Genomic DNA, 22,618 nt, shown 5'->3' on the forward strand with positions numbered 1-22,618 from the left:
AAACACTGAGAGCCCTGCGCTGCCCGTGCCTCTCACCTGCCCAGCCTTCGTCAGCTTCGGCATCCAGGTTATCGAACTTGTCGAGCTCCTTCAGTTCTGAGGCACTGAGGATGGAGGGGCGCTCAGGCTCCGCAGCCCACGGAGGGGGTGGGCCTCTTCCCCGAGGGCCTCTGGCAGATGAGGGGTGATGGGGGGAAGGAGCCAGAGTCTTAATGACACTCAGTCAGGAAAATACTTGAAGACTGGAATCAGTCCATTTCCACTCAGCATCAGTGGTTTATACACCACAGTGTGCAAAATACTTTGCACCTGACATACATACTAAGAAATTATAATATCAATACATAAATTTAGAATAGTAATATAATCATTACACAAGTATTCAGTAGCAAAAAATTTTTGATTACCAAAGATTTAAAATAAAACAAATACATGTTAAAAGACCATATGGCTAAAATGAATACTAATCTCAAAACAAACTATACGAAAAACCACCATTCTGGAGGATCCTCAAGTCTTAAGCAAAAAGAGAATGGAGAGTCACCCACATTGTTGAAGGAAGAAAAGATAAACAAGCCTCAATTTTTAACGCTGTGATTTTCAGTTTTCAGCATTTTGTAACAATTAATTTAGAGTACTTAGAAGAATGAAGCATTTCCATCTTCCAAAATTCAGTGAATTGTTTGCTACTGGCAATTGTACTTTAAGGACAGAATATTCAATCAATAACCACAATCCACTCAGCCTCCAGAAAATCTGAATAAGCACGCATGTCTTACAGACTTTAATCATTTAACAGTCTTACTTGTTTGCCTCAGATACAGACGGTGGAAACCTCATGGGACCATGTAGAGGTGGGTACGCCATCCTCGGATACTGCTGAAACATCTGAATGGAGGAAACAAAATCTGATAAACTTATCAAACCAGTTATAAAAAGAAATGATTATCCTGAGGAAGCACGCAAAGGGGTCTATCCTCTCTCTCCCCCCCAGCGCTGGGCTTATATCCTTTCTATTGGCAAAGTCCTTTGGCTTGATTCTTTCCTCTTTAGGTTTATATTGAGAAGAGGTCAGCTTCTGCAGTTTATTTGGCTTTATTGGCAAAGATAACATGTTTTTCCAGCAATGTTTCAGCTAGATATTTGCTTTATGTTACATAATGTCAATGAGGTACCAACAAGTTTTCAGGAAATGAGAGAGAATCCACTATATATAGTCTACATATTTAACTTTGGTTATCTGTTTTAATTGACAGATTAAAACTCTGTTAACAAAGACATGTAGTCATCATGTGAAGAATAAGTCTGTAGTGGAGGGGAAGATTTAATAATGTGGTAACTGTTGAACAGACATGTTGCACACTTAAAACTAGCATAAGATTGTATATCAACCATATTTCAATTAAAAGTGAAGTTGCATTAATAAAAAAAAAAAGAAATGATCATCCTAAGCCTCAAACTATGATTTGTAGAAAGAATGAATAAAACAAACAGTACTATGAATACTTAATTTTATCTCTTGGTATATAGACCCTCATTCACCCTCAGTAACAAGCCATTTGTAAGGCTCTTGCCTCTACCAAGCCTTTACAAATAAAGGTAGTAACCAGGGCACATATGAAGAACTTCTTATCTCATTAACAGAATTACACAGAAATGATCATGTAATGAAATGAAAAACTAAAAAAGACAGTATCCATGCATCTCAGAAAACTGCAAAGCCTTAACCAAGCTCAAATACTTGAAAGGAAATAATGGGAGGCTTCATCCTCATGCAGGAGATTAACTTCCAGAAGGCAGAATGGTTGGTAAAGAACTCAGTTCAGATAGAAGAAAAGGACAGTCTATAACTCAAGGGAGTGAAGGAGAAGGTGGGTAAGGAGCTACTGGAGATTTCCTATGGGTAGGGCAGACGTGCATTCTGCATCAAGTTATGACACAGATGGTGATTAGAAACTGAGGCCCAGAGATGATTGACGCTTTTCATGGGAACCTGGCTTTGAGAAGCTAAGTTTAGAAGAAGTTGTGAGATAGATTATGAAGATAAATAACACTACCAAGGGATTTATCCTGTGATTTGGAGGGGAAGAGATGTCAAGAACGGCTTGGTTATTTACTATTTGCTTACAGGTCTAATTAGGTTAAGAAAATGTATTACATTAAATGCATAATTTTTATCTATATAGATTAGTTTTTCTTGAAAAAAAAAACCTGTTAGATGAGAAAATTGTTTTATGGTTGAAAAAAGGCTGTATTTATATGATCATGCTGTGTAAAGTAATTTCTAAGTAGGGTTAGAGAAAAGTTTAAGGTAAGCAGCAGCTGAAAATCAACTGGGGGAGTTTTTGGGGAATGCTCTGAAGAATTTTCAGTTGTATCACAGTTCTGTACTGAGGTTAGCAAAGACACTACTGGAGGCAAATTCTCAGGGGTAACACTGCATTAGATCTTCTGATTATGGCATAGAGATTAATTTTGTACACTTATTAAATGTTTAACACTTAGGAATTTGACACAAAACTAGAAACATATTTTAAGTTATCAACGTAATAGTGGTGTTCTTTAAAATGTTTTGTTTCTGTTAAAAAGAATAGAAAGTATGAAAAGAAGAAATAAGGATATTTAGAGCTTGGATACTTAGGAGCTAAATCATAAGAAAAATGAATAAATATTTAAGAACTAGACTCTTCTTCCTTTGAAATGAATGGTCTCCTAAAAAATGTAGATTTATTTACTTGGTCTCATGTAACTCGACGTAATTTCACAGTAGGCTGACAGCAAACAAATGAAAGAGGGCACCAAATCAAACTACTAATTCATAGGAAATACGTGGGTAGAAGAATATCTTAAACAAAACCACAAAGATGAAATCAGTAAAATACAGACTCTGAGAAACTCCAGAGGATAAGAAATAAATTGTAACAGATAAGCTCCAAAGAAATAAAGAGATGGGGGTAAAGAGGTAGCCACAATAGCTAGATTTCTAAGAGAAACAGCAACCAATCTCAAGGAATAGACATTATCTGGATTGTAATTATGAGACAATCACGAAAACTGTAATACTGATTTAATATTCTGAAAAGAAGTTTTGTTTTAGGCATGATAATGGCTTGTGGATTTTTCCCCTCAACTTTGTCTCTTAGCATACAACCTAAATACACATGGATGAGGTGACCTGTCCAGGGTTTGCTTTAGTGATCCAGGGTGGTGGGAAAGGGGTAACACAGATCGACCACAAACTAATAACCCCAAGATGGATGGTAGATATGGGAAGAGAGAGGTTTAGTGTACTATTATTTCAATTTTTGCATATACTTAAAATATCCCATAATGAAAAGTCAAGGAACAGGAAAGCTACATATAGTAATAAAAATTTTAGAACTAAATCAAGTATTAACCCTTTTGGTGCCATGAATAATCCTTTGGCAGTCTGGTTAAGTCCTATAGACCTTGTCTCATAGAAATGTTTTTAAATCAGTAATTTGAAATACAGAGTATTATAAAGGAAAACAATTTACTGAATTTGTTACCATAATATTTAAAAAACAAATTTTTGATATGGCAATGTATGTGCATCTTTATTAGGTCACTATTAACAAGTGGGTCTGCCCGTGGGTTTAATACCTATTTCGAAGTAATGCTAAGTATAAACAGTATTTTGCAATATCCAAAACAATGTAAGGTGGAATAAAAACACCCATGATCCTTATTAATGATATGCACACAAGTACTGTTGACACTCCTACGCCTTGTTTCCTACACTCACCATCAAAGAAAATGCTAACTTTTAGTCAGATGTTAATGAAAGTAACATAAATAAGAGAGACCCAAACTTTTTCCCATCCTAAGTCTCTCCCTAAATACAGATGGAGAGCCTCTCATTCAGTCCCTCGCTGGGCCACCAGTACTCACATATGGAGGCATCATGGCCCTGTACTGGGAGGCAAGGGCAGGCTGCTGTCCATTCACTTTAGCATGTGGAGGGCCACAGGCCACCCTCTTTTCTACCACCTTGAGGAGGTCACTTTGCTCTGATGTCCCAGCTGCACTGTCCTCCTGGACAGGGAGCTTTGCTTCTTGGTCAGATGGTGAAGGCGAGCCAACAGTCTTGCCACCGTCTCTCCAACAAGCAACATCTGGTTGGAGGTCAGAGAGAAGTTAAGAACAGAAAATCTGAAAATGACACAGTAAAACCAAACTAGGTACATTTCCAGAAAATGCAAGCAAGTGGCAAGCAAAGTGCAGGGCGCTGGAGGTGAGTCTGGGCCCCACCGAGGCTTTCAGGTGTCCGTGCAGCCAAGAGCAGCAGCTTTGACGCCAAGGGGTATGCTCAGTGGGTGCAGCCAAGAACAAAGATGGGTGGGGTGCAAGCATCAGGGCGGCCCGTCAGGCCTGACCACAAGCTGACACAGCCAAGGCGTACAGACCGAAGTGGGGCTGACAGTGGGTGGCACGCTCCCCCTCTGTCACTGCTGGTTACATGTGCCCACACAGGAGCACTTAGCTACCATGTCACCTGTTCAACCACATGGAACAGCAAAACCGGCAAACCGTTTTACAAGGAAGCTCTGTTTGGCAGGTAGCCTCCAAGCTGGCCTGAGTGGTCTCTACCTCCTGCTACTCACACCTGCGTGGCCCCCTCACACTGGGCCAGAATCGGTCAGCCTGCGTAACCTGTAGTAAGGAAGAAGTGACGGCATGCCTATTCCCAGATTGTGCTTCCACCGTGGGTGGGGAGATGGCTGGCTCTCCCTCCATCGCTATCTTTTCTGTGTCATGAGCAGCCCAAGAGAGTCACCATGAGTAAGCTTGGGAGAGCAGCCCGAGTCAGGTCAGCATCTGATGACAGATTTACTGCAACTGTTGAGAATTCCTGAGCAAAAACCCCCAGCTAAGCAGCTCCCAGATTCCTGACTCTCAGATACTGTGTGAAACTGCAAATCCAGTTCAGTTTGTTGCTTTAAGCTGGCAAATTTGTTACGCAGAATTAACTGGTAACAATTAAGTGAACAAGAAAAGAGGAGATGCCTCTATTCCCAATTTATTAACCACATTATAGCAATTAAAAACTTAAAAAAAGATAATTTACCCAGACCTGATGAGAAATAAGCCAAAAGAAGTATGAAATGTATTAAGTTATCAGAAATATGGATTTGTAACCATTACTGTGAAGAAGAACCTCCCCATATGTACAGGGTCCTTTCAGATACCTGGTAATGACAGTATGAAGCTAATACAATTAATAAGATATTTAAAAATTTCTCCAAGATTTTATATTTCTAGTTTTAGTTTGTGCCTTATGATTTCCATAATGCAGGTTTCTCTCACTATCCAAGTTGATTTGGTTCCTTGGTTTGAGTCCAGAAAGCAAGGGCTCCCTGGACACTAATAGAACAGCAAAGAGATGGTTATAAATTTATAAATAAATAGTTGCATATTGGGGAGGTTTGCTCAAAAAAATCTTACTATTATAAAAATGGCCACATATTAATATGCATTTATGTCATATAGGCATCTTGTTAAATTGCAGGTCTCTGATTTAATGAGGCCCCGCACACACTTCCAACAAGTTCTCAACTTTATTGATGCCGTTCATGTAAGAAAAACCCTGCACTTGATTGGCAAGCAACTAGTTACTATCTAAACTAGGCAAGCCATGCACAGAACAGGATCAGGCAGGACGTTGCATCAGAAGACAAAACACAACATAATCTCATTCTCTGCTTTTATTGAATCAAAGTACTCTTACTTGGTGGACGCAAACTGGGTCCAGGTCCATAGTTGTCCTCATTTGCTTCTTTTTCTTTTTTTTCCTGATCTCCAGCTGCCTGCAGACTGGGAAATTCTTGCTGAAAATGACTATTCACCTGGATTCCTATAAATTTTTCATAAAACATTAAATGTAACTTCTATACTGAAAATAATTTTAAAGATCCTCCCAGGATAGAGCTCTCTGCCCTTTTCTAATAAATTATTCCACATTTCAGTGACTACTCATATTCATACAACTTTTAAATTTATCTAGAATGAGAATCCCTGAAAGTTAATGAACAGCCATGAGGAAACAGAAATTTAAGAAAGGAATCTGCAAAGGACTGCTCCAGAGGACGACTAAAGATGAGGAGGAAAGCGGGGGGACTTTGGCTTCTGTCTCTCCTTTATTAGGACTCCTTACGTTTCCAACACAAGTCAAACTGCCCTGCTAATAACTTTTAACAATCAGATTGGTCAGTGATGTGAAGAAAACAGAATATATGAAAAAACACTGCAAGGACCAGGGTGAGTCTAAAATGCCTTCGTTTAATTTACTGTTTTCATTTAGCATATACGGCCGAGATACTGACTGTACCGCACTGTTCACCCACTAACCCACCTACCCTGCCCACCTGTTTATTTTTATATTTCAAGAAATTAAAAGAGCTGAATGACAGCCTACGTGGGGTTTTCCATACAATGTTTTATAGACGTTTTCTGTTCTGCAAGTGGGAAATTAAATTTTGCTGGGGAGTCCCTTATTCCCGCAGGGCGTCACAGAGAATTACAGCTCCAATGCTTCACGGCTCCTCTCCAGTTCTTCTCTTACCATGGACATCACGAGCAGCAAGTTTGAAACAGAAGAGGTTGGGGGGCACAGATGGGATGAGCATGGTTTCTAGCAATTTACACAATGTCTGGGTACTTTTATGTCTCACAGAGCTGAAGGCACAGGTTTTGTCTGGTCTGAAAGACTCCTTTTTAAATTCCTATCAATAGCTCACACGTGGCTTTTGAACCAAACCTTAACTAGCCCACAAGACTAAAAGACACTTCATACCCTCTGACGATGTTACGCGCCCCTGCCAGAACACAACCGTCCACCCCTTATCTCCACCAAGCCTAACCAGTGTCCCCAGCTCATGTCCACTTACCATCTCCTTGCCCACCTTGCTTGTTACTGGCCCACGATTTGGGAGCAGGTGCTACTTCTGGGGAAGCCACAACCCCAGGTGGTTTTGGCTGTGCTGCTGGGACTTCTGGTGTTCTTAAAAAAATATGAATCCATTATCTCAGATATTGCATGTTTAAATAAAATAACTTCTGTATTTAAGGCAAACCTGTGTGCAAATTATTTTGGCTATGTATTTACTCATAAATGCACTCCCCACAAACGTTTTCCCTCTCCAACATTCCTTTAAACAAACTACAGCTATTTCATTCCCTTTCATTTCTATGTTTGAGTAACCCAAGAACCACTTAGGTTTTTTCATTTTGTAAAAAAAAAAAAAACTAATCACTGAACATGGCTATCAAAAGCCTGTTTTGTAGAAGTGAACACTGGTAACTAGAAATAACGTTATAGACATACATCCTGTCTGGACTGGTAGGATGAGCCAGGGGCTAAGGCTAAGCAAACTCTCCATTAGCCAGTCGACAGGTACACCACTGTGCCTGTTACCGCTATTCAAGAGGTTAACAACAACCTGCCAATGCATCCCCATGAATAAAAGGTGTTTTAAAAGGGTCTACAGCTCTATTCAGTATTTGTGATGAGTTAATGTTTAAAACAAAAAAGGCAGTTAAGAGATTTAAGAAATGCAATGTTTCTAGCACACTCAGCTGGAACTGACTTGCTAGTACAAAAGAGTTGTACAAACAAGCAGCAAAGAACACCAAGTCTTTGATAAGCTTTACCCAGGTAGTCACATTTACTGTATACAGCTCCTCAATCAGCAGTACAGAAATTTGGTAACAGACATAGGCAAAAAGCAGCAAGCATATAACTGCTTATTTTTTTAAATTATCACTATTTAACTTGGTCATTCAATAAACTAAGCCCCGCACAATCCTTGATACCTAAAGTGCTATACATTCGCTGAATGGATGATAACTAAGAAGGACAGTATTAGTTCTGACTCAGCTTTCTTTGTAATTCTTTATTCATTCAAAATTACTTGAGCACCAATGACATGCATGAGGCAAAGATTCAGTGAACCAGGAAGACAGAAACTCTCAGCATCATGCAAGTAATAGAATCAATTCTTATCAATCATTTTCAAAAGAGAATGCCTGACACAGTTTATAAGACATTACGATTAACAACTGTCATCTGTTCACCATGACATATGGAAATACTGCCGCGAAACCACTTGTGAAAGAGCAATCACAAGCTCACACGACAACTGTAAAAGGCGCGAGATGCGTGCATTCACAGCACACTGAGCACACAGGAGGGACTCAAGCATGAGTGCCCTGCAAAGAAAGGGGAGAGGGTCCACTCTTCAGCTGCTCACTCACTTTTCTTCTTCATGCTGCTCCTGTTTTGATGCCCATCCTGTGCCATCTTTAGGTACAATGTTCACATTAGGATCATTGCCTTTGTTTTCTGCTTTGAGACTTGGGAGGTTAGCAGGTGGAGGCATACGCCGTGAAATACCGACTTTTCCAAGACTCTGTAATCCATGTCGAGCTGCAACTGACGATCAATAACATCAACTTTCTTAGAACATCTATTTTATTACCCATTTTATTCTTAAAACAACATAGAGAAACAACAGGAATTAATCTTGAACTATTCTCTTTAATATTTTAAATTTTAAAATAAGTCACACACTAGCAACATAATCCAATGTATAAATAATATTAAAATAAACTATCAAGCTATTGAACAGATACTTCAGAAATTCTAACAATGCAACCCTACACTCCACCAAAGGAAAGCAAATGACAGGGCTGGTTTTGTAATTTCTCAGGGAATCTATTTCAAACTCAAAACTGAGTATGTTGAGAATAAATATGCTGACTTTTATGCTCATAATGAACAGTGCCAATGTACCGTTTCACTTTTTACTGTAAACACTGGGTCCAAGGTGTCAAAACAAACCAAACCCCAGGACTCAACCCTGTGACTAAGCATGGTATTCAGTGCCCAGCAACACATAGCTGTATGCCTACCAAACTCATAGACTACTTTTGGAAACCACAAGTTCTACTTATTTTCTATTGACAGCAAACAGGGGGGGAAAAAAAGTATTTAAAAATATATGTACATACATCCAACTGTAAGATACTTGATTCGTATACCCTGAGAAATGTGTATATACATAGCAGCCCACACAGACAGGGGTTGCACCCCATGGGTCTGGTGTCCCCCTCAGGGCAGCAACCCTGGTGTGCCATTTACAGTAACAAAGCCATCAAAATCACAAATGCCCCTTGATTTACTCACCTGTGGTTTTCTGAGTTTCTAATGATTTACCCTTGTAAGTATTAAACAAACTGAGAGTTGCATACTTTTTCCCATCCTTTGCTTTTGTGCTCTGGCCTGACTTCTCCGACATTTCAGTGGAAACTCATCGAGTCCAAAACCTCCTGCCACACCCCTTAAAACCAGTCTTGAGGATGCACATAAGAAAGAGAAATGAGAAAAACTTTAGATTTATTGGCTTACTTTAAAAAACTCAAAAAAATGCTCATAGAAATTCTGAAGAACAAGAAGACTGAGAAAAGAAACTAAACTTCAATAACTCATATATAAATAATAATTTCATTAAAACCTGTTTAACACTGTCAAATTCCACCAAACAAATTCCAACACAACAAAATTAATCAGAAGAAACTACCATGTACTCCATGATATATTAATCATTTATGGCTTGTCACCAACTAACTTTTTCATAGAGAATAAGGGTTTTAGTCCATTCTGAGATAAACAGTTCACATAGTGAATCTACAGAAGCATCTCTATTTAATAAACACATATTCAATTTGATAGGTGTGAGATGACCGGCATGAGCTTGCCCATATGGAACACAACCACGACAGAAGGGCGACATCACCCCCTACAAGCTGCACGCCTGTGTTTTCAGGCAGTACATGTCTAACAAAGTTTTATTAATTTAACAGTTTAGAATGGAAAGAACATTTCTATTTCTTCTGCATTCTGCAGTAAGTAGAACATTTCTTCACAAACCCACAGTACATAAAAAACATTTTCTATTTAATGACTACAAATTAAGTGTTCAAGACATGGTGTGCACTCGTCCAAGCAAGTCTTTGTAAATCTGAGAAGCTATCAGGAGTAAATAGTATTTCAATGAACATTCATACAAAACAAAGAGAATTTTCACATTTGGAGCTGATGGACCCTAATCTTGGGGCACTTAACTGAAAACCACTCTATAAATAAAAAAGGGAGAAAGATATAAATTAGCTCTCGTACCATTTCTCCTCAATTTAGTGAGGTCAGACCTTGTCAACGTTACAGATTTGAGTTCTATGTTGAGCGGTCAGGGTGGCAGTGGGAGTAGAACAGAAGACAGAGAAGTCTACCAAGAAACCACCAACAGCTGACGGCACTGAGGACCAGAGCATGGGAGTCAGACAGTACAGAACAGGAGTGCCATGCAAAAGGCATTCAGAGCTAAGAAATGCTCTGTAGACCCTTCCATCTAAAACTGTCCCTGCGTCTTTGGCTTTACGGCTTTACATTTGTCAACTGTGGAATCAGGATCACGTGCAGAGATGTGATTTTATATGTACATGAACACACACACTCAGTATGTGTGCAGTTCCCTAAAATTCATCAAGGATATTCACATCTTTGATCTAATTTCAGTTTAACACCTTATGATTAGTTAGAATTCTGATTTTACAGACAGAGAAACTCATGTTTAGAGGTCAAGATGATACGAAACCAAGGCTTCTGGCTCAGTCCATCCCAGCACGCCTGCCACGGCCTCCCTGCGTACTGTACTAGCCATTCAGTCCTCCGAGTATACATTTGCAGTAAGCCACCTTTTCTCTAGATAAATTGTGAAAAGGACTTGCCTGCAACCAAAAGAACTACACTAACACACAGGTTGACTGCTATCAAACGTGGAAGAATGCATTTAAGTAATTATATCCCAAGGGTGCTAATATTGATGATCATGTTTAGAGACCTGAATCCCCAGAATCTGGACTGTTGACACATTTTCACCAGCAACACAGACAAAAACAGGAAGAATATTCATCTACAGTTGGCAAAAGGGACACTGCATATTCACTAGATGAAAACATTAAGATTCAAGGTGATCTTTAATCAGGTGGAAAAAAAAGGTAACTGATGAAGTCAAGGAAAACTGCCAACGTGTTCTTTCACTCTCATGTGATGGCACTTAAATACCTGATGATCTGCAGGCCTCCCGAGACACTGCCACTACCCAAACAACACTCTCAGTGAGACCTCAGACACCCACACCAAGAGGGAGGCACCAGGGTAAGAAACTCCTCAGGCTTCCTAGGGGCAAAACTGCAAGCCCCCTGCACCCGTTCCTAAGAGTTCCCTTTCCTCCACCTACTGTGGCAGAGGTTCTCAGCACCTTCGTAGGAAAAGTGCTGAGCGGTCAGGTCAACATTCTCCTGCCCCAACCCAGACCTACTGTGTCAGGCTCTGAGGATAGGGCCCAACAACCTGCTCTAACAGGTCCTCCAGGGGAGTCTGAGGGACACACAAGTCCAGGACCCACTGACTTACAAGAAGATATATTCTAAGCAGTGGCGGTTCATTCTCGCTGCACACTGAAACAACCTGGGGACTTTAAATATGCCGCTATCTGGGGTTGCGGCTGGAGCCTGGGCCTCAACCCTTATTCTGAAAGAGCTCCTCAGGTGAGTCCCACATGCAGGAGTCTCCGGTCACTGTACTGAACAGGGTGCACATCTCCTCCCACCCACCCTTCTTCCCGCACTGCTCGTCCTGTCTTCACTGTTCTCTTGTCCACACTGTTCTCTGTAGGGAATTCATCCACTCCTTTGGCTTCAACTACCAAATTTGTACCTCCACCAGAACTCCTCAAGAATACATCCCACTGCCTATTTACATTTCAGCTTTGTTTTGAATAAAATCTCAACTTTACCTAGAATATTGGCATCTACACTATCTTAGGGTTTCAGAAGGAAGCCTACCAAATATTCTGCACAGCATGGGAAGAAAATGATTGTTTAAAAAGTTAAATTGTGAGTCAACAGAAAATATCTCAATATTTGACAAAATGTCAATGATCTGTAAGAACTCAACAAATTGAAAAAAAACTTGAAGAAATCCCCAAATTAATGCTATTACTAATTCAGTACAGAAATAATACCAGTAAGCAAATGTATGATATTCAATTTCAAATGTAAACAAAAACTGACATACTAAGACAGGGGCTTCAGCTTGTCCATATGCTCCGACAAAGAAAATAATGTAACATTACACATTTTAACCACAGGGTGACAGAATATCTCATTCAACTCTAGCCTTCACAAAACATTAGTGCTTGGACATAATCATAAAATGAACCTTAATTTTCCTACTTAAAAAACAAAACAGTTTTCCTATAAATTATAAGGAATTTCCAAATACAAAAAAAGAACAATTAACTGACCCTTAAAGTCGCAAAATACATGTTCTACATAAGGTCAAAGTAAAAGTTCCTGCAAATATATTATAAAATTCATGTTTCAGTAGTTTTAAGGTTCAAAATTTTGTAAAAAGTTTCTTCTTCCACTATTAATAAACTATTGTCTGTGTCTGTAATAATACCCTTCAGTACACACACTTTTCCCGGACAAAAGGTAAAGAAAATACATACTGTGTATACTCTTAGGTGAGAAAGGTGGACAAAGAATTAGCTTCTTAGGCTACTGGAGCAAAGAATTAATGGTTTCATATACCCATTTTTCGTTTTATAGTAACTACTGTACCAGGAAAAAAAAGAAATAAAAATAGACGTTCAAGTTAGCATAAATGAAATCAAAGATCATTCAGTCAAAAGATAAAGACAATTAATCTACCCGTTATAAAATATGCATTTCTAAAGAACAACCAATCCAGATAAGCACCATCAAGACTTCACTTCCATCTGTTTAATTTATTTTAATGTAATTCCTATTTTGGTGCGTGAAATGAACCAAGAATCATGGCAAAGTAAGAATTCTCTAAGAAACTAACGATCAAGCCTAATAGGCTTACGCTTTCAGCCAAGATAAATAAGGACCAAATTTACCTTCCCTGCTTAAACAACTTAACTCAAAAGCTGGACAAAACACACATACATGTATACACACATACATAAATGCTTATATACAGTCCAGTGTAAGTATATTCATACATACATATTTTTTTATCTACATATAAATAAAACAAGAGCTTAAGACAATGAACACTAGACAAGAAAGGACAACAACCCCTAAAAGATGGGAAACAAAAAATTCGAACCCCACGGTTTCCTGAACTTGTTTCCTGCCTGGAGAGCTCCCAAGTTATGGCACTGAGCAAGGGGCTCGAGTGGGGCTGGCAGGGCCCCTGGGTTGAAGAAATAAAGCTGAGGGTTCAGAGTGACCAAGGCTGCTAGGATAAAGTTTTTTTATTTTTGTATCATTAACATACAACTACATGAGCAACACTGTGGTTACTAGACTCCCCCCAATTATCAAGTCCCCACCACACACCCCACTGCAGTCACTGTCCATCAACGTGGTAAGACGCTATAGAATCACTCTTTGTTTTCTCTGTGCTATACTGCCTTCCCCGTGTACCCCCCCTACATTATGTGTGCTCATCATAATGCCCCTTTATCCCTCCCTTCCCATATCTCCTGCCCCGCCCAGTTCCTTTCCCTTTGGCAACTGTTAGTCCATTCTTGGGTTCAGTGAGTCTGCTGCTGTTTTGTTCCTTCAGATTTTGCTTTGTTCTTATGCTCCACAGATGAGTGAAATCATTTGGTACTTGTCTTTCTCTGCCTGGCTTATTTCACTAAGCATAATACCCTCTAGCTCTATCCATGTTGTTGCAAATGGTAGGATTTGTTTTCTTCTTATGATATGTCCACATCTTTATTCATTCATCTACTGACGGACACTTAGGTTGCTTCCATTTCTTGGCTATTGTAAATAGTGCTGCAATAAACATAGGGGTGCATGTCTTTTTCAAACTGGGCTCCTGTATTCTCAGGGTAAATTCCTAGGAGTGGAATTCCTGGGTCAAATGGTATTTCTATTTTTAGTTTTTTGAGGAACCTCCATACTGCTTTCCACAAGGGTTGAACTAGTTTACATTCCCACCAGCAGTGTAGAAGGGTTCCCCTTTCTCCACATTCTCACCATCATTTGCTATTCCTAGTCTTTTCTATGTTGGCCATCTTAACTGCTGTGAGGTGATAGCTCACTGTGGTTTTAGTTTGCATTTCCCTGATAATTAGTGATGGAGCATCTTTTCATGGGATATAGTATTTTAAAGAGAACCATAGAGAGACAGAATCCTAAAGATCTGCAGGAGGTGCCGAGGTATTTAGTACAGTACCAACCTGCACGCGTGTGAATGGATTCTACACAATGTCAGTAAAGAGCCACTCAAATAAGCATAAGGGAGCACAGAGCCTGTTGCTCACAAAGGGCTAGGAATGGTGCCTGTTTTTAACAGCTAGACTTAAAGACCTCACAGGTCGTCATTGTGTAGAGAACTCAGAAATGCCTTGTCTCAGTAGTGGTAAAAAGGTATCCTAAAGTAAACACTGCTCTGGTCCTGCCAAACAAATATTAAAGCAATAGTCAACAGGTTCAAACTGTTTCCCAGTAATTGAGTCCCAAACAAATTTAAGGAATATTTATTAAAAAATGAAAACACATTCCACACCCAAGAAGGTAAAATTCATATTATGGCGTCCAATTAAAAATTATGCAGAAAAAGAAGCAGGAAAATATGAATCATATTAAAGAGAACACTCAACTGAAAACTAATGCAGTTGACCCAGATGTTAGAGCTGGTGGGCAAGAACGCTAAGAGAGTTATGTCATTATAGCAGTATTCTATGTTCAATAAATAAGACTAAATACAGAGATGTGAAAAATATTTAAAGAACCAAAAAACGTACAGAAATGAAAAAAACACACTTAATCCATTAGCAGCATTTTACAAATTGTTTAAGGGAAGGATATGGAACTTGAGACCATAATAGATCAAAGACAATGAGAAAAAAGAACTTAAAAAAAAAAGGGTGAAGAAATTCACATGGCCAACAGGCACATGAAAAGATGCTCCACGTTGATAATTATCAGGGAAATGCAAATTAAAAAACCAAAGAGATATCACCTCCCACTAGTTAGGATGGCCAACATAGAAAAGACTAGGAACAAACAAAAGCTGGCGAGGATGCAGAGAGAACCCTCCTACACTGCTGGTGGGAATGTAAACTAGTTCAACCATTGTGGAAAGCAATATGGAGGTTCCTCAAAAAACTAAAAATAGAAATACCATTTGACCTGGGAATTCCACTTCTAGGAATTTACCCAAAGAGCACAAATTCTCAGATTCAAAAAGACATATGCACCCCTATGTTTATGGCAGCACTATTTACAATAGCCAAGATATGGAAGCAACCAAGTGTCCATCAGTAGATGAATGGATAAAGATGTGGTACATATATACAATGGAATACTATTCAGCCATAAGAAATAAACAAAGCCTACCATATGCAACAACATGGATGGAGCTAGAGGATATTATGCTCAGTGAAATAAGTCAAGCCAGAGAAAGACAAATACCAAATGATTTTCCTCATTTGTAGAGTATAACAACAAAGCAAAACTGAAGGAACAAAATAGCAGCAGACTCACAGACTCCAAGAAAGGACTAATGGTTACCAAAGGAGAGGGGTGGGGGAGAGCAGGTGGGGAGGGAGGGAGAAGGGGATTGTGGGGTGTCATGATTGGTGCACATGGTGTGTGTGGGGTCACAGGGAAGACAGTGTAGCTCAGAGAAGACAAATAGTGACTCTGTGGCATCTTACCACACTGGTGGACAAACACTGCAATGGGGCATGGGGGAGACTCGATAATAAGGGTGAATGTAATAACCACACTGTTTTTCTTGTGAAACCTTCTTAAGAGTGTGTATCAATGATACCTTAATAAAAAAATTAATTTTAAAAAAAAGGTATCAGTAAACCCTGACACAGCTTCAAGTAGCCTAATCTTTGTGTAACTGGAGCAGCCCACTGAGGGACAAGAGAGAGAAAACATGGCCAAATAAAATGACCAAAATGTTACAAATTTGAAGAAAACTATAAACCCAGATCCAGAACACCCAACAAACTCCAAAGCCTAAAAAATATGAACAAAACCATAAGAAAGCCATTATAATCAGATCGTTCAAAACTAATGAAAAAGAAAATCTTAAAAACAACAAGAGATACAAGCAGGAATGACAGAATCCTAGTCAGAAACCATGCAAGTGAGAAAATATTGTAGCTACATACTTGAAGTATTGAAAGGAAAAAACCAATAACCTAGAATTCTATACTCTGCAAAAATATTTTTAAAATGAAGACTCAAAACATAAACAAAAAGGTTTCTCAGACATAAGAAAGCTGAAAGAATTCATCACTAGAAGACAGTATACTATAAGAACTGATGTTGAAAGTACTTTAACAGAAAAAAGATACCAGACTGAAAGCATGGACCTACAGAAAAGAATGAACAGCACCAGAAATGGAACTGAGTAATATGTGAATTTTTTTTGTATTTAACTATCTTTATCCAAGAAATGCAAGGCTGGTTTAACATTCAAAAATCACACATCCCCCTATTAAACTAACATAGAATGGCATGATTATCTCAAAAGATGCAGAAAAATCATCTTTCAAAAGCCAACATACATTCCTGATAAAAAATCTCAGTAAAGATTAGGAATTAGCCTGATAAATGGCACCTATGAAAACCTATTTTTAAAAGCCTATTTTTAAAAAAAGGCAACATCATACTTAATGGCAAAAGACTGAATGTTTACCCTTGTTCTCCCAAAGATCACAAACAAGGCAAGGATGTAACTCTCACCACTCTCTCCACAATGTACTAGAAGTTCTAGCCAGTGCAGTTAAGACAAGAAAAAAAAACAAAGGAATTCAGATTGGAAAGGATGAAATAAAACTTCATTTTCTGACATGACCATATATGCAGAAAATCTGATATAGCACCCAGAAAAAACTAATAGGACAACAGAGCTTAGCAGGGTTCATACCAGAACAATATGCAAAAGTCAAGTGTACCATGACATATTAGCAATGAACAATCAGAAACTGAAATTAAAGGACAAGTTACAGCAGCAATTAAAACAGGAAATACTTAGCAATATATGTGATTTAAAAAAAAGTCACCAAACTTGTACACCAAAAGCCATAAACATTAAAGGCCTAGATAAATGGACATATGTACATGAGTCAGAAGACCCAATATTAATCCAAAACAATACCAAACAAAATCTCAGAATTTTTGGGGGGGATGGAAGGTGGAAGGGAATTGATTTGTCAAGCTGATTCTAAAATTCATCAAGAAATAGAACCAAAAATAATCAAAAGAACTCTGAAAATAATAATAAAATACAAGAAACAATGTCACCTGATTTCAAGACCTGTAAAAGCTGCAATGAAGACAGTATGGTATTGGTGTAAAAATGGATGGTTCAACAGAACAGGACAATGCCTAGATCTGTAAATATATGCAGACATCTGATCTTTGACAAATGCAAAGAAAATTAAGTGGATACAGGATAATTTTCTCAACTAACATTGTCGGGGCAATTAGGTATACATAATAGAAAAAAATGAACTCTGTTCCATACTTGATACTATACAAAACCCAAAAATGGACCACAGCAAAGGGTACAAACTAACAGAAGAAGAGTAACTTCTGGAGATCTAATGCAAAGCATTATGAATATAGTAAAAAATATTGTATTATATACTTTTTAAGAGACAAGATCTTAAACGTTCTCACCACAAACAAAAATTATGTTATGTTGATAGAGGTGTCAGCTAATGCTATGGTAGCAATCATACTGCAATATATAAATCCATCACATTAAATCAACACGTCATGTATCTCAAACTTACACAGCTTTGTATGTTAATCACATCTCAAATTTCTTAAATAGACCATAATTAAAATGTAAAACCTAAAACTTAAGAAACACAGATAACCTTTGCAGCCCTCAGTTAAAGATTTCTTAGTACACTAAATGCACAATCCAAAAAAGATAGTTTATAAATTGGCCTTTTGCTTTTTGAGAATTGTTGAGAATAAAATGACAAGCTATAGTCTGGGAAAAAACATCTCCAAGTCATGAATCTGATAAAGGACTTTTATTCAGAACATACACAAAGCACTCAAAACTCAATAAGAAAACAACCCAGTTTTTCAAAAAGGGCACAGGATTTGACACTTCACTAGATATAGACAAACGGCAAATGAACACACAAGAAGATCAGCATTTCAGCATCATTAGTATTTGGAAAATGCAAATTCAAATTCAGTAAGATACCTCCACACATTAACTGTATTGGCTAAAATTAAAGAATTTTAGCAAATGGATGTGAAGAACTACAACTCTCATTGCCTGCTTATGGAAATGTAAAATATTACATTTTGGGAATGTAAATTCCCAAATGTCAATACAAGGCAGCTTCTTAAAAAGGAAAACATACACCAACTATATCACCCCCATTCCATTCCTAATACTTTACAAGATAAATAAAAACATATGTCCAAAGACTCTTACTCTGGTTCACAGTAGTTTTATATGTAATAGGCAAACAATGGGAACAATCCACCTGTGCACCGAGAGGCGGCTGGATGACCGACCTCTGGTGCGCTCACAGCTAGATACACATACAACATGGATGAATCTAAAGTGATTATGCTAAATAAGACACTTGATTCCCCACATACACACCACACCTTATATGAAGTTCTACAAAATGCAAATGCACATACACAACTGAAGCCCATGGGTGACTACCTAGGGATGGGCACAGGGCAGGAGGCTCCTCATCTGACTGTGGTTAAGGGTTTCAGATGTGCACATACAGTACTTACCAGAGTACACTTGAAGTAGCTACAATTTATTATGAGTCAATAAAGGTTACATGTATTTTTTAACAAAGATCCAGGACTCCTAGATCCTATACAAACAAGAGTAGTACCATTCAGATGGCAAACTAAAGAGAACAAGGGATTAGAGCTGAAGTAATTAGAGGCACAAATTTAGTTTTAAGTATAGATTGTGATTTATAATATCATATTTGGACTTTGTTCCCATTCTGGCACAAGTCTCCTAAAACACTTGGAATTTCCTTAAAGATGAAGAGATGGAGGTGTCTTTTGTTATTCATAACAGACCTCTTTACACCACACCAGCGTTTATGTATGTAGTGACTCTAGGAAAACCCCTACAGATGTGGGCTGGTTGCCAGGAGAAAGCGATCAGAGGCTGGAACTGTCAGCTCCACCCTTTTCTCCCCTAGGGAAGCGGGAGGAGCTGGAGTTGAATTTATCACCAATGGCCAATGATTTAATAACCATTCATGCCTCCATAAAAACACCTCAACTACTGGTTGGGAGAGCTTCCCTGAGGGTGGCACACCACAAACCCCATGGGGACAGAAGCTCAAGTGCTTTGAGATCCTCCAGGACCTCACCCTGTGTATCTCCTCATCCGGCTGTTCATTCATACCCCTGAATATCTTTGTAATAATAAACTAGTCATCTAGTAAGTAAGTTGTTTTTCTGAGTTCTGTGAACTGCTCTATCAAGTTACTCAGACCTCTGCTCTCTTAGCCAGCCAGCCAGGGGCACAGGCAAAGGTAAACCACCCGCACTTTCCGTAGTATGTGAAGGAGGGAGGAGCAGTCCTGTGGGGTCAAACGATATCTCCACATGGACAGCATCAAATATGACTTAAACTGCAGGACACCTAGTTGGTGGCTGGAGAGCTGCTTCTCCGTATGGGGGAACCATCCCCATCCCTCCCCTCACACCACACACACAGTGCCCGGAATGTCAGCAGTGGGATAGAGCATTAAGAGTACAGGAGACATCCAGGGATACATCTTTATATAAGGAAAGTAGGAGAGCAGGGAGGGAAACAAGCTGGCAAGGAACGACACTGAAAAGACCCATAGCCCTGAGAAGGAGTACTGAGGAACGTGTGATAAGAGAGCTGATACTGAGGCAGAGAAAGAGAATAAGCAAGGAATAGACAAATAGTGTTTTTAGTTCTGGGGTTGATAAGAAAGCAGTTTAAGACACTTGTGGCTACAAATAGCCAAAAAACAAAACTAGAAATGTAAAAGAGATTTGACTGGAAATGAAAAACAAACCCATCTTGGATAAAGGATAAACTCAAAATCAAAACTGCAAAACTAACACAGAAAACACCTCAGATCAAATGCATGCAGTGCACAACCACACAGAACAGAGAGATGCTCTTTAAGTATTTTAATTATCAGACAAAACCTAAGTGTAAAAGCTTCCCAAGAAAGTAGGAAAGAAAAATCCAATTAAAACAAAAAACAGAACAATAAAAATTAAGTTCAAGAGCTGGCTCTTTTGGAAAAAAAAAAATCAGTGAGCTGAATCACTCTAATTTTAGGTTAAAACTAAGACTGAGAAAGAAGACACAGAAGACACACATGAAGAGAAGGCTTGAGGAGTAAGGGCGCTTTCTAGGAAAACAGGAATTACCAAATATGGCTCAAAATAAACAGGTACATACAACAGGAAAAAAAATTGTCATCTAAAATCTGCCCGACCTGCAGTCTCTGGCCCAGGCGGTCTATCAGAAGTCTGGCACTGCCTGACAGAGACAATTCCGCGCAATTTACAATAATCTACAGGCAGGGCTTGGCAGACAAAAGCCTGTGGTGGGTTTGTATGGCCTGGGAGGTAATGGCTTAGAACGCAGCAGGATAATCCTAAAGTGTAAGAATCTATCCTAAAGAAATACTAACATGTACAAAATAGACATACAAGGATATCCACTGCAATATGGCATGCTGTAGAACTTATTTCATGTGTCAGTCATTAAGGGGTCCATACTTTGAAACATTTATTGCACACCTACTATATACTACTTTGTGGACTGGAGATGTAAGAGACAAGAATCTATTACCATGGGGCTTACTTTCTAGTGTGGTGATCCAAAAAATGGGTGAGTAACATCAATTCCAATGGTGACAAATGCAATGAATGAAACCAAACAGGACAACATGAGAAAGTGAGGTGTTTTAGTAGCCTATCACTAAAGGACCCTCTGAGGAAAAGGCTTCTGACTGGCTCTAAGGGGAAAGGGAACAGCTTCAAGGCTGAAGAATAAGCAAATGCAAAGGCCCTGAGGGCCTGATACGCTAATGAGGTCCAATCTCAAGAAAACTGGTAAAGTAGAAGCTAGTGAGATTTCAAGGGAAAGAGCAAGTTGGATGAGGCATGGGAACCCACTGGATTCTGAGCAGAGAGGCATTTCTTGTTTTAACAGGATCATTCTGGCCTCACTGTGGAGACCAGACTGTAAGGGGGCAGGGAAAGGATGTAAGGCCACGGGAGAAGTCAGCAGCCTAGGAACAAGACAATGTGACCAGGACCGAAAACCGGAGACTCAGACACAGGAGGCTAGGAAAAACAGGAGTCAAGGACGATCAGAGTCCTGACAGCTGGGCATTTGGTGGTGAGGTGGCAAAGGCCAGATTTAGATTTACACAAGATGTGGGAGAAGGGAAATTAAGTGCTCTGCATTAGTCACGTTTACTTTGAGGTGTTTATGAAGACACCCAAAGGTTTCTACAGGAAGACACTCAAGATATGAAGTAAAAAAGTGTAGTATGTGATTTTTTGAAAAAAATAACATACACTAAGTATGAAAGACATAATATGCATGTCAAATATGAAAAGCCAACAGAATCATACCACATATAATAAGAGAAGGCACTCCTGATCAAAAGGGACTTTGTTATACATATCACAATATCTAAGACTAAAAAAAACTAAAAAAGACTGCTTTTGTAACAGAAAGGAAAAAAAAACAGATGTTCTAAGGGTCAATGACGTGAAATGAAAAAATTAGTTTGAAGACCAGAAAAAGGAAAAATACGTAGAATGTATTTTTAAAAAGAGAATTTAAAAACCTCCTCACTGGCATTACACATTTCTAAACTATGCAAAAATATTAACAAAGACTACAGTTAAATAAAAGCTAGTTGAGGAATATGAGCTCCTTGACTTTTCCTTATCTGCCTTGTGATTTGTGAAACAAATAGAAATCAGAGAAAGTATCAGAAAAAATTATCTACAAACAATTGCACGTTAAGTACTTTAAGTGAACATGCACTGAGCGTGCTGACACCACTGTCAGCAACCCAACCCACACCCTGGAAGGTGCCAGCAAGTATGGTAATGCCTCTTTCTTGAGCGCTGAGTAATGGGAACCTAGCACACACTTAGAGTAGCATTTCCAAAGGATAAGATGCCTTCTTTCCTTGGTGTCCTTGTCCTTTGGATACTAAAACCTTAAATAATGAAGCCAATGTCCTCTTAAAGGCCACTGGAATAACTGCTATGTACTCCGAATACAATTTAGCAAAGCAATCCTGCAAAGGTTATACAGAAACACAGTCTTCTGCAAGCACCTCCCTACTGCTGCAGTGAGGACAGTCCTTCAACAACATTTATATCAGTGCTCCGGGAACTTGGAAACTGTTAAATGTTGTTGAGAGGCCAGGGTATCGTCATGAAAGACAGACAATGCCCCTGCCTTCATGGACCTCTTACTAATAAATGAATATATAGAAAT

General features: G+C 38.9%; 1 protein-coding gene across 14 annotated transcripts in view; it reads right to left on the reverse strand.

Annotated features, from left to right (window-relative positions):
* Positions 1–22,618, reverse strand: part of PRRC2C (proline rich coiled-coil 2C) — an 87,312-nt gene that overhangs the window by 51,326 nt on the left and 13,368 nt on the right. For 12 of the 14 annotated variants that reach the window (XR_001853631.3, XM_017664135.3, XM_017664133.3 and 9 more), the window contains exons 2-8: positions 9,206–9,371; positions 8,275–8,452; positions 6,909–7,021; positions 5,750–5,875; positions 3,913–4,136; positions 806–888; positions 37–170 (exon numbers count right to left, since the gene is read on the reverse strand). Coding sequence is in view for 13 of the 14 variants with exons in the window: in XM_017664135.3 (XP_017519624.2) it covers positions 37–170; positions 806–888; positions 3,913–4,136; positions 5,750–5,875; positions 6,909–7,021; positions 8,275–8,452; positions 9,206–9,317 (970 nt within the window). In the remaining variant the exon portion in view is untranslated. The remainder of the gene's footprint in view (positions 1–36; positions 171–805; positions 889–3,912; positions 4,137–5,749; positions 5,876–6,908; positions 7,022–8,274; positions 8,453–9,205; positions 9,372–22,618) is intronic. The other 2 variants (XM_073221216.1, XM_017664128.3) reach the window with 1 other exon arrangement.

The sequence above is a fragment of the Manis javanica genome, chromosome 14, assembly GCF_040802235.1.
Source record: "Manis javanica isolate MJ-LG chromosome 14, MJ_LKY, whole genome shotgun sequence".
Lineage (NCBI taxonomy): Eukaryota > Metazoa > Chordata > Mammalia > Pholidota > Manidae > Manis > Manis javanica.